General features: G+C 47.0%; 1 protein-coding gene across 3 annotated transcripts in view; it reads right to left on the bottom strand.

Moving 5' to 3' along the window:
• OCA2 (oculocutaneous albinism II) overlaps positions 1–15,748 on the bottom strand; it is a 355,302-nt gene that overhangs the window by 280,969 nt on the left and 58,585 nt on the right. For all 3 annotated transcript variants that reach the window (XM_011942880.1, XM_011942878.1, XM_011942879.1), the window contains exons 3-5: positions 8,475–8,573; positions 4,274–4,462; positions 982–1,039 (exon numbers count right to left, since the gene is read on the bottom strand). In XM_011942880.1, the coding sequence (XP_011798270.1) occupies positions 982–1,039; positions 4,274–4,462; positions 8,475–8,573 (346 nt within the window). The remainder of the gene's footprint in view (positions 1–981; positions 1,040–4,273; positions 4,463–8,474; positions 8,574–15,748) is intronic.

The following is a 15,748-nucleotide window of genomic DNA, read 5'->3' on the forward strand; positions in this document are numbered from 1 at the left end:
ACACACAACGAGAGACAGGAGACCACACACACACACACACACACACACACACACACAACCAGAGACAGGGGACCACACACCCACACACACAGACACACAACCAGAGACAGGACCACACACCCACCTGGACACACACAGACACACAACCAGAGACGGGACCACACACCCACTCATTGGGCAAATGTATTTTGAGTGCCACTATGTGACCCTGATCAGGCTACACCAAGGCTGGCAGTGGGACTCATAACTATCACCTCAGAGGGCACAGAGGCGTCCCTGCGGCCCTGGCTCCCTGCTTGGGCTCCTGTGCCTTTCCCCTGGTGGGTCCATCTGCTGGGACCCTCCAGAGAAGAACAGCACCGCCCACTGCCATGGGCTCACCAAAGCAGCCCTCGCCCTCCCCTCATTCCCACACCCTGTTCCCTGCGAGGGCATCTGACATTGGTTTGGCTCCAGAATGTGTCTGTTGTATTCATGTATTTGAAAGGATGGAGATGTCTGGGCAAATAAAATCAGAGACACCTCCCCAGAGGGGACAAACTTCAGAGCTTCAACACACACCGCTGGACAGAGGCCCAGCGCACAATCTCAAAGGGGCACTGAGACACTCTGGGCTATCCACGATCTCCAGACGTGTCCCAACACACATGAAGAGTGCTACTGTCCGGGGCTGAATAGGGAAGTGGGAAACCACGCGAGGAGGGCAGGGAGCCCCACAGCCAGCTACCTGGCCTTCCACATGGCAACACCATGCTGCCCGGCTTCTGCTGTGTGACTGGGACCACAGCAGAGGGCACAACTGCGGCCCTCGACCCCCTCAGCCCGCTGCCCCACAACCCTCGCATCTCCTCCAAAGAAAGTCAGATAATCAGGTGAAGAGGGCCAGGCACTGAGCCCCACACCTCAGGTTCCCCCTTTAGCCAAAGGCACACAGGGCTTCCACGGACCCAACAGCAGTGCTGGGGCAGCCACGGTACTCACAGAGCACAGCACCACAAAGACAAACAGGCCCGTGACTTTCAGCCACTGCACACAGCGCCTGCAAGAGAAAAGGTAGGATCTTAGTGGCAAGGGCAGCAGTCCTGTTGCCCAGACTCAGACACCCTTCTGCAGCCTTGAGTAACTTCCATCTCACAGCATGTGTTTTGAATTCTTTCCATAACGTGGTATGAGGGAGAACACCCTCATATCAGTGACCAGTAAACCTACAGCCCCATCCAAAGGAACATGGTGGAGGTTTCAGAGGAGAACAAAGTTAACCAAAGTGTTTGCACATAGCTTGTTGTTCAGGAAACTAAAGTTCAAGATTTAAGACTCTTTGATAGCTGTTTAAAGCCTCCTGCTTCCTGGAAAAAAAGTAAACTGAATCCCTTATCTTGTCTCTCTGATTCATATTTATCAATTATTTTCCCCTAAGTTTTCTGAAAGGTAGGAATACAGATTGATCATCAAATACAAAAACAAATAACTTAAGAAAGAAATTGTTATGCTGTTACTGGTTGTACCAGCAGAGTCTCTTAAGAATTCCTTAGGCAGGAGGCCGAGACAGGCGGATCACGAAGTCAGGAGATCGAGACCATCCTGGCTAACACGGTGAAACCACGTCTCTACTAAAAAATACAAAAAATTAGATGGGCAAGGTGGCGGGCGCCTGTAGTCCCAGCTACTCAGGAGGCTGAGGCAAGAGAATGGCGTAAACCCAGGAGGCAGAACTTGCAGTGAGCTAAGATCCAGCCACTGCACTCCAGCCCGGGCGACAGAGTGAGACTCCGTCTCAAAAAAAAAAAAAGAATTCCTTAGGCAATAACTTAATTAACCATCAAGCCACACACTCGGCCCCTACCGAGGACTTTCAAAGCCATTCTGGCCCCCTCAGCATTATCCATTTCTTAACCATGACCCCCAGGCCCTACATGAACCGGGACCTGGCCTGCACTCTGCTGCCCTTCTGTTCCACCAGCATCCTTGCTGCACCCAGACAGGACCACAGGGCCTTTGCCCTGCCGGGATGCTCCCTGACTGCAGTCCTCCCATCATGCCCATCTCTGTCCACTCAGCAGCCAGACCCCATCGCCCAATGGCACCATCACCACCCAGTCTCTCCCACCAGCTGTCCCGTGAGGGCAGGCACTAGAGCATTTCTGCTTTGTCCCCACACAGGGAAGGATGCTGGTACACAGCCCATGCTTGATGTACGTGTGTAGAATGAAGTAAGAAACTCCATGTTGGAACATCTTTTTAATACTCTCCTCACTTAAAGTTAAGTCTCATCTGTCTTTGAAAACCTTCTTTCTGATCCTGTGAAAATGGTAAAATCTTGTTTTGCATTCTCTTAGATTTAATGAATTTGATGAATAATCAGTTCACGCTTCCCAATTACGATTCAACAGCTCCTACTTAAATAGGAATCAAAATGACATTTCTTTTTAAAGCACGAAGCATTAATTGAGCTATTCTAAATACAAATTTCTTTCTACATAACTGACATCTGCAGCAGAGCTGACAACCCAAAATAAAAGGTTTTTTACAAGATTCTTCACTGATCACGCATGGTACTTTTTAGACATGTTATAAAGAATGGCGCTAACGTCTTTTAGTTCAGTGGCAAGCTCAAAGGCAAATATTCCATGAATCAGAGAAGATAAAACAAGCACTGAATGCAGAAGTCTCAAATGTACTTGATTCTATTTTTCCATGTTGTGGGACAGCTGAGGACACGGCATCCTCGGGAGTGGTTACCCATTCAGCTGGGAAAAGGCGTGAACACTGTCAGGGTTTGCCACCTTGCTGACCCATGGCGCCAGAACTCCACTCACACAATTTCACCCAACTCACATCATCTCATAGCGGATTCATTGGCCAAATGTTTACTGCACCCACGAGGGGGGCTGAGTGGCTGCTGAGCCCCCTGTCATCAGGAAGAAGCTACATTCGGTTGGGAGTCACAGTGGGAAGCGACAGCTCCATGTCAAGCAGCGGAGTGAGGGATCTAGGATCGAATCCCTGCCCCTTGGCTTGGCTCAGTGGGGCCTTGGGCAAAAGCCTTACCCTCCTCCAGGTACCCTCCGTGAACCTCCCAGGATTGTTGGGAATTTGTATAGGATAGCGGCTCCCCCACGTACCGGGGAGGGGGGAGTCTGAGGCGGGCCTCTTCGCACCCCGGGAGGTGCACCTGGAGCCTGCAGGCGGGTACACTTCCAACCAACCACGAGCATCTTCAGAAAAGACGGGTCCCCACGCACAGACACACGGAGACGCTAACATTTGACGACTGAGTAGTGTTTTTTCACCTATCTAGGGCTTTCACACTTACTATCTTAGTGAAGGCCTGCGAGATGCCACAGCGCCAGGAGGGCAAGCGCGACAGGGTACAGTTGCACGGCCAGGCCAGGCCCTGCCACGGGCGCTCAGCGACGTCAGGGCGGAGCCAGAATGGAAGCCCACAGGTCCTGGCTCCCAAACCTTGTTCTGTCCCGGAAATGATGCTTTCGAACATGTCCCTCTCAAAAGAACCCTTTCAAACGAACTGGCGCATAGGAGGCAACCCACCAGATACACAAGCTGGTAAGGCGAGAGCGCTACGGTCCGCGCATCCTGGGCCTCCCGCGCATGCGCGCCCCAGGCCTGGACCCGCACGCGTACCCCCCCCCCACGCCCGCCTCCCCCTGCGCATGCGCATCCCCGCCCCACCCATTCCTCCCATACGCATGCGCACCATCCACTTTCTCGGTGCAGCTCCGCTTCCTCAAGCGTGGCTCTGTGCTCCGTGTGCCCAAGACAAAGGCTTACACATTAATGGTTTTCCAACGGATCGTAAGTTCTAAAATGTTTCCAGCCTTCACAGGGTTTCTGGGGCCCACAGCACAGGAGGGAACCGCACCCCTCAGGCTCTGCGCTGAGCCAGACCCACTCCTTCCTCAGTAACTGCAAAGGTGTATCAACTTCCAAACGCCATGGGACCCCTGAAGCAAACAGATCCTATTTGCAAACCCAATGGCCATGAAGACCCCAACCCCACCAGCAGGAAGGAGAGGAGTGTACTGTGTCAATCATTTAGGTTTGTCCTCTGAGGCGCTGCATGATTTGCAGGCCGCCTTACATGTCTCCCTAGGCCCGGGTGAAAATAAATCACCTTGAAGGAAAAGTACAGCCTGGCCAGATGGACAAAACTCGTCCTCTTCTTCACCCCGCCGGTGTGAAAGATGGAGGGGGCACGCAGGACGCGATGTGCGGCCGCCGCTGCTGCCAGGGTGGGCACCCCACGTCTGCCTACCTGAGCTTGGAAAGACGGAGCCGGACGTGCGGGCTGTCCGGGAGGTCCGCCTTCTCGGAGGAGGCTGACGCAGACAGACCCGACACCTCCCTGCTCAGCAGGTACCTTCGCTCCCAATCAGCAGAGCCGTCTTCCCAAGACTCTTCAGCAGTGATGAACTCTGGGTGGTAAACAGGTATGCACCCTGACCTGGAAAGCAAGAGAGGTGTGGTTATTTCTCCTGACATAGTAATGGCTGCAAAGCAAGCTTTCCGGAGTCCTGACTGTGTGAAATGGCACCGAATCAACCCTGGTCTTTCAAAGGACCACCGACAGTGGCCCGCTCACATGCTGGTGGGAATGGCTTTTTTGTGACCTCACAGAACACTTTTAGGTCAAAGGAAATTTCCTGGAGTCACTGAAGTCTTCAAAATGAATTGTGGGCCTTCAAGAAACCAGCTTTTTCTGAGTTTGGGACTTTCCAAGAAAGCTGTTTCTGGCTGAGACCAGTTCCTGCCGATTTCAGCGTTTGCTTTTTCACTGCACACGCTCCAGTAGTCAATACCTAGATGTGTGAGACTTGTCCAGGGTGAGTGGTGTCAGTTTTTCCTCCTCTGTGTAGATCTCTTTCTGCAGTGGAGCTGTAGGGAAGGTGGCCTACCTGGCTTCCCACACAACATCCACAGAAGCACGAGCAGGAAGAGGGAACATTAGTATCTAACTAGACAGGCCAAGAATGGGGCCTATATCTAGATGACTCAACAGGAACCATAAACTTTTCTCAGAATTACTTGAAAACACATCCGTTTACTTTTGGAATTTTTGTTGTTGTTTTGTTTTGTTTTGAGACAGAGTCTTGCTCTGTCACCCAGGCTGGAGTGCAGTGATGCAATTTCAGCCCACTGCAACCTCTGCCTCCCAGGTTCAAGCGAATTCTCCTGCCTCAGCCTCTCCAGTAGCTAGGATTACAGGCACACGCCACCACACCCTAATTTTTGTATTTTTACAAAAATTTTTGTATTTTTAGTAGAGATGGGGTTTCATCATGTTAGCCAGGCTAGTCTCAAACTCCTGACCTCAAGTGATCTGACTGCCTTGGCCTCCCAAAGTGCTGGGATGTATAGTCATGAGCCACTCTACAGAGCCTCCATTTGCTTTTGGTTGAATCCCTGACCTTCTGATCAATTCCTTCAGTTTAGATGCACTTGACTCTTAAAAGGTTGTACCAAAAGCCAGAATTTTCATGTATCACATAGAATATTCTTGGGATCACAATACTGACGTTAACAGATGTGATCTGTGATAGACTGGAATGGAGCCAGCTCAATGGGGCATTGTGATACTCCTGAACACTTATGACTGCTTTAGAAGTGGTTCACAAGGAAAAATATTAAGAAGCAGCAGCCCAGAGACGCCAATTATGCTGTGTATAACCAATGTGTAACAAGATAACACATGACTTTGAAAATAGTCGATAATCCGATCAATTTTGTGACTAGAAAATGCTCAAGTGTGTGAGAAATAATATCACACCAACTGCTGAAAAAAACACAACTGTAACAAAACTGGAACAAAAAAAAACTTTTCTTCTAAGAAGAAAGAGGAAAGCAAGTTAATGTCATTGCCTTCTAGAGCAGTGCTGTGCAATAGAACTTTCTGTGGTGACAGAAATGTTCGCTTCCCTGTCCAGTATGGCAGCCACATGTGCTATTGGTCACTTGAAGTGTGGCTAGTGCAACTGAGGAAGTGACTGTTTAATGTTAATTAATTTAAATTTAAATAACCATCTGTGAAGAGTGGCTACCAGTTGTCAGTGCAGACACAGGGCATGCTCTGACCTTTGTACCACACATTCCTGCTCTCAACACCCTTAAAAGAATACTTCTGAAAATAAGTAAATCAATGGATATTATCCTAATAAGCCATTTGATCAGATTAAAATTGCAACAAAATAAAGTTGATAAAAGTATGAAAAAGACATTCCTACTACCAATACCTTAATTAGCTTCATGCAAAAAGAGAAAAGGAATACATTTTGTAAGCAAAGCTGACGCATGTTCTACTCCCTTGAAATGGTTTTTGTGACGTGAGGCCCAGCTCAGCCTCCCAGGACGTGTCTGTGCTCCGCATGCCAGGAAAAATGCTTACACATTAACGGTTTTCCAATGAACTGCAAATTCTAAAATGTTGCAGGCCTTCACAATTTACCAAGTAATTCAACAGAAAGCATTAAGGGAATAGGTGTGTGAAGTCTTTGTCTTAAGTTATTAATTAGGAGCAATGGAGCATAATTAAGTTATCCCCCAGTACAGAAGCTTGAAGCAGCTGGGTCAGTGGAAATGCCTCAGCTTACACTCCTTACCCATCCAGTCACTGCGGGGCTGGTGGCAGGGACTGTGCTAGGTGCCAGGACGCACGATGAAGAGGGCACAGGCTGGCTGACATAACCATAGATAGCACACAGGCCAGTCTGGAAGTAAGGGCATGAATGCAGTGTTTGAAAGCGCAGGAGAAGCACTGACTCTTGGTGGGTGGGGCAGAAACAACCAAGGGTTCTCAAAGGAAGTGACATCTGAATGCCCTTGACAGGAGTAGTACTGACTGCCCTGGAGAGACAGAGAGGGAAGGAGTTTCCTCGAGTCAAGGGCTTCCTGTGAACAAATCATCCCTGCACTGAGAAGCAATAAATCCAGATGGCTGCATCCCATCCAAATCCTGTGAGCAGGAGTATTTGGAGGCTGAGGACAGGAATGCACATGGCGTGCAAGCCCCACCTAAAGTGTGAAGCCCGGCCCCCTGCCCTGGCTGCAGACTGGGCGGGGGAGAGAGGAGGCAGCTCCTTGGAAGCTCAGAAGTGAGTGAAGGAGACACAACAGCCTGCCTGTCAATGCAGGTACACACCATGGGCGGGCAGGGAAAGGAGAATCCATGATGTACAAACAGGTGATTCACAATCAAAGCTGTTGAAACTTTTAATTATTTTGAGTCTTAAAAGAATGTGATTATGGGATGAGTCACCTAAGAGGCAGCTGTGGCCTTCTTTGCTCTGATTCTAGGTCTGCCTTTTCCCTTACCTACATTGTTTTGTAAAGTGTTGTAAAAGACGAACGGGCACCAGAGAAGACCCCTTCCCTCTTCACTGTCGATCTTCGTTGATAGATTAACTTCCTTCTTTCTTCTCTCACACAAAGACCTCATGACTATCACATTGTCTAACATGGAACGTCAAATATACTCTTTGGAATTGGAGGGGGGCAACGCTGTAACTAATCAAACTGCTGTAACTCACAAACCAGCCATGTATGGGAAATGTAGTCCTTCCACGTCTTTGTTTTCTGCCTATATGGATAAGAATAAGACCTTAACTTTTCAGTTTTGGAGCACTGATCCCATTGCTTTGGATCCTGTGTTTCCCAAATGGCTATCCTCAGCTTTGTGCTTGAATAAATAATTTTAAACTGGGTTCTGATCTTTTTTATTATTTCAGATTGACAGTGACAATGTCACCAACTTTGTGATGTGCAAGGACCCAGGAAACACGGAGCAGGTGGCTCAGGCTTCCGGCAGTTTGTTTGCAGAAAGAAAAGAAGATGAGACTGCAGGCCTGGCCCAAGGCCCTTCACCCCAGAAGGAAGCATCTGCCACTTACCCTTTAGGTCAGCTCTGCTCAGGCAATTCCAGAACCACCCTGATTTGTGTCCAAAAAGGACCTGTAAGTTTGCAGGAAATTGAGTTTTCTTGTGAAACACATATACAGGGTTTCTCAACTTCGTCACTACTGATATATGTGCTGGATAGTTCTTTGTGGTGGGGACTGTCTGTGCATTGCAGAATGTTTGGCAGCATCCCTGGCCTCTACCCTTAGATGCCAGAAGCATCTCAGCCCTCAGTGTGACAATCAAAAATGTCTCCAGACAATGCCAACCTTACCCCTAGCTGAGAAACCCCAGCCTGGTGAGACAATGTGTCAGAGCTTTGTGCGTGCATGAGTGTGTGTGTGTGCTGTGCAGTTGCTGCAGGGTTATGCTCAAGGCCATCTGAAATTAATATCCACAGAATATAACCACCCGAATCATGAACATCTACTACAATAAATTGTCAAGGATCTGGCAGAGGTTAAACATGTCCAGTAAAAATTCATATCTCAAGAAGTTCTCCAGCATACGTGCCAAGTGCAATGCTCGGAAACTCTTACTTTCATATGACAGGGGAAATATCTCACCCTTTCTCTTGTAAGGAATTCCTCAGCAAAGGAGTGTTTTCTGTAAAGCAGGAATCTTTAGACCTGGAGCTGGACATCTGGGGCAAAGGAGAGTGAGACCTGAAAGAGACAAGGAAGGAAACAGAATCAGCAACACAGAAATAACGAATGTGTTCCCAGCACTTGGGCGCTAGATTCAAGAATGTGCCCAAGATTCAGTGATAAATCTTACAAGGAAATTTGCCTAAGGGTCTGTCTGAATTGTAAAGGCTGAAGTTTTAGAAGACACCATAAGAAATACCTCTCCTCCCCAACTCAACTGAAAATGCACAGCAGAAACTCGCACAGGAGACCAAATACTACGGGATGACACTTTTAGGCTCACTTTTGCATTAGCAGGAGATTCAGGCCACCTTTGCTATTTCATGCAGAGCTTCTCCTCAAGAAAAACATTCAGAGGGCGGGACACGGTGGCTCACGCCTGTAATCCCAGCACTTTGTGAAACTGAGGTGGGTGAATCACAAGGTCAGGAGTCCAAGACCAGCCTGGCCAATGTGGTAAAACCCCGCCTCTACTAAAAATACAAAAAAAAAAAAAATTTAGCCAAGTGTAGTGGTGGGCACCTGTAACACCAGCTACTCTGGAGGCGGAGGCAGAGAACTGCTTGAACCCGGGAGGCAGAGGTTGCAGTGAGCCGAGATCACACCACTGCACTCCAGCCTGGGTGACAGAGCGAGACTCCTTGTCAAAAAAAAAAAAAAAATTCAGAGCCTCGTTGGCCCTTTTGTAGGCAGAAAATTCTATTTGCTAAAATAATAAGAAACTCACATTTAAAATACACTAACAGCTGCCATTGGAAGACCAATCAGCAGAAGTCAGGACCAAGGGGTTGGAATGAGACAACAACCAGAATGGCAAGCTCTCCAAGGTCAGCAGCCACAACGGAAGAAAAGCACAGGTTCGCACTGGGCAGGTGGTCCTCCACCACACTGGCCGGCCTGCCATATGGAAGGACCACCGTAAATGTATCATTCAAATCAGGAGCTTGTTGAACGGGAAGTAACTGCACAGCCACAACTAAGTCCACCGGCATGTACGATCACCCTCATTAAAGGACACTTGATGTTAAAAGACAACCAGCTTTCCATGAGAAGTTGCAGGAACAATTTTCCCATGAGAAGTTGCGGGAACAATTTTCGTTCCTGATCACTGAGAATATGTCGTTTTATATGCTGATGCATTGCCTTTCTTACAGGATCCCAGGCCAGGTAGAGATGCTGCAGATGCTATGAAACATTTACCTGGGGAAATAACAGTAATTCTTTCCGATCACAAATGCACAATGGAAGAAATTTTAAGAAAAATATTTTTGCTTGCTTCTTTCTCATTCAAGCATTCACCTGTGAGATAGACAATAAGACTCCTGTAGATGAGTAAAACATGGGCCCCTGAGTTGTGTCTAACACCAGCACCATGTCTCTAGGAAGTCAGAAAAGGTGTCTGTCTGGGGCCAGTGAGTATCCGCTGGGCGTCATCTCTGGGCAGCACTGGGCCACTTCCCATGGAGAACACAGGTGACTGAGGACTCTCCTCAGAGGTTTAATGGCCAGTAGAGGTCAGCATGGCAGGAGAGAGAATTATAAAATAGGTGCTTTAACTTTGACAAATGAAGGTAGAGAGATTTGGAAGAATCTCTCTGCCCAAGAGATTTAATAATTAGCATACTTTTAGCTGCTCAAACTGGCTTACAGTTGAGATCCTCCCAACCCTGTTTCCTATAACTATAAATCTGTAACTGCAACCCCCTAGGTACATTTAGAAAATGTCATAGTGGGCCGGGCGCGGTGGCTCAAGCCTGTAATCCCAGCACTTTGGGAGGCCGAGACGGGCGGATCACAAGGTCAGGAGATCGAGACCATCCTGGCTAACTCGGTGAAACCCCGTCTCTACTAAAAAAATACAAAAAATTAGCCGGGCGAGGTGGCAGCGCCTGTAGTCCCAGCTACTCGGGAGGCTGAGGCAGGAGAATGGCATGAACCCAGGAGGCAGAGCTTGCAGTGAGCTGAGATCTGGCCACTGCACTCCAGCCTGGGCGACAGAGTGAGACACTGTCTCAAAAAAAAAAAAAGAAAAAAAAAAGAAAATGTCACAGTGAGTGGACCAAACAACCAGATGTTTTCTGATGCTCCCTGGGGTGGTCTAGGAGGACCGAGTGTTATGGAGACAGTGACCTTCCTCACATTATTTAACAACCCTGAGCTTCCATTTTCTCAGTCATGCAATGTAGATTAAAAGAAAACAAGGCCAAGCATGGTGGTTCAAACCTGTAATCCCAGCAAGGTGGGAGGATCGATTGAGGCCATGAGTTCAAGACCAGCCTGGGCAACATAGGAAGACCCCATCTCTACGGAAAGTAAAAATAATAAAAAATTATCTGGGCGTAGTGGTGCACACTTGTCGTCCTAGCTACTTGGAAGACTGAGGCGGGAGAATCACTTGAGCCCAGGAGTTCAACGGTGCAGTGAGCTATGATGGAGCCACTGCACTCCAGCCTGGAGGAGACCCTCTCACTTTAAAAAAGAAACAAAAACCCTTGGTTTTCTTACATTAACTAAGGAGATGTAAATGGAAAACATAAAGATAGATTGTGGATATTGGTTCACTGAGGTTCATTAGACTGTGAGCTCTTTAAGAATGGCTGCCATGTTTTCATCTTTTTTTATTTGGTACTGTAAGTGGCACCCAGTTCAAAGTAAGTTCTTAATAAATACTCAATAATGAGCTGGGCACAGTGGCTCACACATGTAATCTCAGCACTTTGGGAAGTCAAGGCGGGTGGATTGCCTGAGCCTAGGAGTTCACGACAAGCCTGAGCAACATGGAAAAACCCTGTCTTTAAAAAAAATTCAAAAATTAGCCAGGCGTGGTGGTGCACACCCATAGTCCCAGCTACTGGGAAGGCTGGTGAAGGGTTGATTGCTTGAGCCTGAGAGGTCCAACCTGCAATGAGCTGAGATTGTGCTACTGCACTCCAGCCTAGGCAACAGACCAAGATCCTGTCACAAAAACACATACATACACACATACTTAATAATGAATGGGTTAAAACCTAGCAATCATAGCTTCTTTGCATGAGATTGGCTTTTTAACTCAAAATAAGTCTCCTAAATCATTACATCAATAATGTTTATAGACTCAATATTGACCCTCTGAAGAGAGGACAGTGCTCAGGAGGGTGGAGGCACTATTGCTCCTTGGAAAGCATGACCCACGGGGCCCCAAAAGAGCCCACAGCAGCACCACGTCACGCAGTGTGGAGGATTTACCTTCTTTCCACTAAGAAGGAAAATTAGAAATGGGGAAAAATCCAAAGTCCATTTTATCTTCTCTGTGGTGGCCATATCTGGCTGATTTTTATTACTGTTTAACATTTACATTTATGCGCTTCGTGTACACAAAGTATTTTATAATTGTAGTTAAGCATATAGGTAATCGTTTCTGAGCTTTTTTATGTAATTATATTTCTAAAAATCCAAAAGTAAAATGAGCTTCACCAGGAAATTTCCTAAAGAGACTTTGGGCCATTCCAATGTAAACTTACCACCACCCAGATACCATTTTCAATGTTCCAAATCCATTCCTCTCTGCAAATAGGGGAAGCACCAAGGAGGCCCTGGGGCCCTGTTGCTTGATAGAATCCCTGGCCCCTGACCCAGAGAGCTCACAGATCACATGTAGAGAAGATTCAGGATTGCCCGAAAACATTTTCCAGAGGTTGAAAATAAAAATGGCAGTCCACAAAGCTGAAAGCCCAATTTTTTCTCCTTTTGACTTCAATAAGGTAGAAAATATTGATGCGATCTATATTATTCCTGACTTTTCCTCTCCCGAAAAAAGAAATCGCATTGACGTTTTTCTGACTTCACTCTAAGACTGGGCACTGTCTAGTTTTACTAATTTCCACATTGTCTGATTTCCCCCATGTCTCAAGAAACTCTGTATATACATTTACAAAATCCATATCTGTCTATACATTTATACTTATTTTAAAGGAAATTACAGAAGATAACACATAAAACAACTGCACCTGTACATAATTCTATAATTCAGAGATATCCAATGTTAACATTTAGAGAATTTCCTTTCAATGTTTTTTTCCTACATGTAAATGAATACTTTTAGGTCAGATTCACACATATGAGTGCGGAGACACACATTCACACACATATATATTCACATATGCAAATTGCTTTGTCCTGTAATCGTTCAGCTCAGCTATCTCATTAGCATTTCACAGCTTATCAAATAATAGCTATTCTTCCACAACGTGATTTTAATGTCAGCCATCACATTCCATTACTTGGATCATCAAATTAAGCCTGGCCATCTGTCTGTTGATGGAAGTTTAGGGGATTTCTGGTTTTTTACCTGGATAAATAACAAACACTATGTGAGTCCTGGTAGATAAGTCTTTGTGTGTGCCTTTAATTATTTCCTTAGGATAGATTCCTAGAAGTGAGGTCACTGGATCAAGAAGTTTCCTGGTGCCCATGGTCCTCTTGCTGGAAGAGAGCCTATCCCCATTACTCCACGTTTCAGTTACAGGCAGGAACAAATCCCTATCCCCACCAGTCCTGGGTATTAGCCATGTTTAAAATCCTCGAACAGTAAGTTTTAAGCAGTCAGAACTGATGGGGCCGAGGCAGATCCACCACTGCCAAGAACCCTTGCTACCACGATGATTAATAAGAAAGGTTCATGCCAGACTGTGCGATGGAAACAGTTGCGCACGCCTCTGCCTCTTCTGCCCTCTTCTTCAACAGTTTCCTCATCCCTAGACCCCTTAGTTCTTTCTAAATCAAAACATTTAACAGTCCTATGATGCTTATATCATCGTATTGACAAAAAAAGAGCTAAAAATGTTGAAAATATTGAATACCTAACATATGAACACTTTCAAGAGAATTTACATTTTTAAAGGCCAAAAAAGAGACAATGGTTAGTGCAAACGACAGTCTGGGGAGGTGGTGATTGGGGTACCAGGGGTGGAGGAAGAGGTTTGCCCTCAGTCTTTTTTAGGCCCCGTGCCACATAGGACCATTTATGCAGCCATTGCTGAAGTCAGTTCTGCTTGACAAGATGATGCAGAGCCAGTAACAAGGAATGCAAAATGCTTTCACTGCCTTCACCTGTGCATGACCAAATTCACATCCACAGACTCTCCAAGGGATGCTCTGCTCCAGTCATAGGCAGCTCTTTCCCAGGTACCAGTCAGGAAGACCACAGAGCAGGCAGGAAAGTCGAGAGCCAAGGGCTCAGGAGAGAGGGCAGGTGGCAGATGGCAGATGGCATCAGCCATGCAGAGCCCTGTAGAAGAGCTGCTGGGAGTGGGACCAGACTGGGAGTGGGACCAAAATAAATCAAGCAGAAGTCAGAGGGCAGGAAGGCAGCTGGTGGTACCTCAACACCCAGGTCCGGAGGTCTGAAACGGGAAGGACCCCAGTGGTCGGTAACACTGGAGATCAGCTGTGGGAAAGCCAAGCTGAGCAATGAGGCCTCCTCTGTAACAGCCTGTGCAGCAGTGGCCAGGAGGGGCCCCTCATGGGAAGTATCTCCCAGGGCAAGAGACAGGCTGCAGACAGCAGAAGCGGGATTAGGCCTTCTATTTGGGGCCCTTCACTGTCTTTGTCCCGATTACTTGACAGTATCTCTGAAGTATCCTGTAGAGAAAAGGCCTTTTCCCCACCATATTATTATTTTATTTGATGAGTATTAATGGTCATTTAAGTGAGTACATTCTGTGTTAGGCTCTTGCTGAAGCTATCACCTTTGTTATCATGATAACCCTGAAGGCAGGTAATACTATCCCCATTTTAAAAGGAGCAAATGGGACTCAGGATAAGCTCCCAGCTGCTGAGGGCAGGGCCAAGATATGTCAAGCACCCGATGCCATCCCCCAGCCCTTCCCTCCCACCAGGAGGCAACATATCCCAGCCTGAGGACTGTGCCAGGCATGGTGCCCTCTCTACAGATGTACTCTGCATGGAGCAGCAGTCATGGGGAGCCACAGCAAGCCAGCAGAGCCCAGCCCTCCTGTAGCCCCCTCTGCCCAGAAGGCTGACTAGCAAGGTTTCACCTGTCTGTTTCTTTCTCTCTTTCTCTTTCTCTATCCCTATCTCCTCCCTTCTCTGTTTCTCTTTCTGTATCCCTAGGTACTCTCTTCTCTCTCCTCTCTTTTCCTCTCTTTCTCTGTCCCTCTCTCTGATAGGGACTCTTGTTTGTGGCCTGTTTTCACCCTAGCTTCACTGACCCAAGCTACCTTTCCAGAAGGAAAAAGGAAACTAGCAGGCAGTGGTAAAGCTAGGTTTACCCCAAAAGCAATGACACAGAACACAGCCAAACATGTTTCCCATGGACAGAAGGCAGATATGAGGAAGAAACATGAATGGGGAAGCTGCCAGCTCTCATGGGCAATTTTTTCAGAAGATTTGGAAGGAGACTATGATTCCTCACCCATGTACAGTCAGAGCCTCTGGGAGTCTGGCATCATTCTGTATGAGCAAGGTCAGCCCTTTAAGTGTAACATAACACAGAAAAAATATAGTGCAAAGTTCAGCACAGCTTTGCATGTGGCCCTATGCACACACATTCAGGAGACAGTCACAGAACAGGGAAAGTACAGATTCACAGACTTCTCAGGAAAGAGACTGTGGGCAAAGATAGACCACAGTCCATTTAAGGCACCAAGGAGAAGTCTGAATGAGACTCTTTGGGAAATTAAAATATTGAAAAGTATACTGAAGAATTGAAAAAAAAACACAAACATAATCAAGCAAGATGCATGCTCAGAAAACACCTGAGAAGACTGTAGGCACTCACCTCCTGCTGGTCTCTAGGCTCAAGGCACACCCAGCCAACCATGAAGAACTGACCCAGCACAAAGCCAGTTGGCAAAACGTTGATAAATAACTAAACAAAACCAGTGTAAATGGACTAAGCTCTCCAACCCAAAGGCAAAGAGTGGCAGAATGGATTTTAAAACACACGCACACATACACACAGTTCAATTCTATGCTGCCTACAAGAGATTTACTGTAGATCAAAAGACACAAATAGGTTGAAAGTGAAAGGATAAGAAAAGATATTTCAATGCAAGTAGGAACCAAAAGAGAATTAGGGTGGCTATCTTGATATAAGACAAAATATCCTGGTTACCAGTGAAACCCCGTCTCTACTAAAAAAATACAAAAAAACTAGCTGGGCGAGGTGGCGGGCGCCTGTAGTCCCAGCTACT

Source organism: Colobus angolensis, unplaced genomic scaffold (genome assembly GCF_000951035.1).
Source record: "Colobus angolensis palliatus isolate OR3802 unplaced genomic scaffold, Cang.pa_1.0 Scaffold211, whole genome shotgun sequence".
Classification (NCBI taxonomy): Eukaryota; Metazoa; Chordata; class Mammalia; order Primates; family Cercopithecidae; genus Colobus; species Colobus angolensis.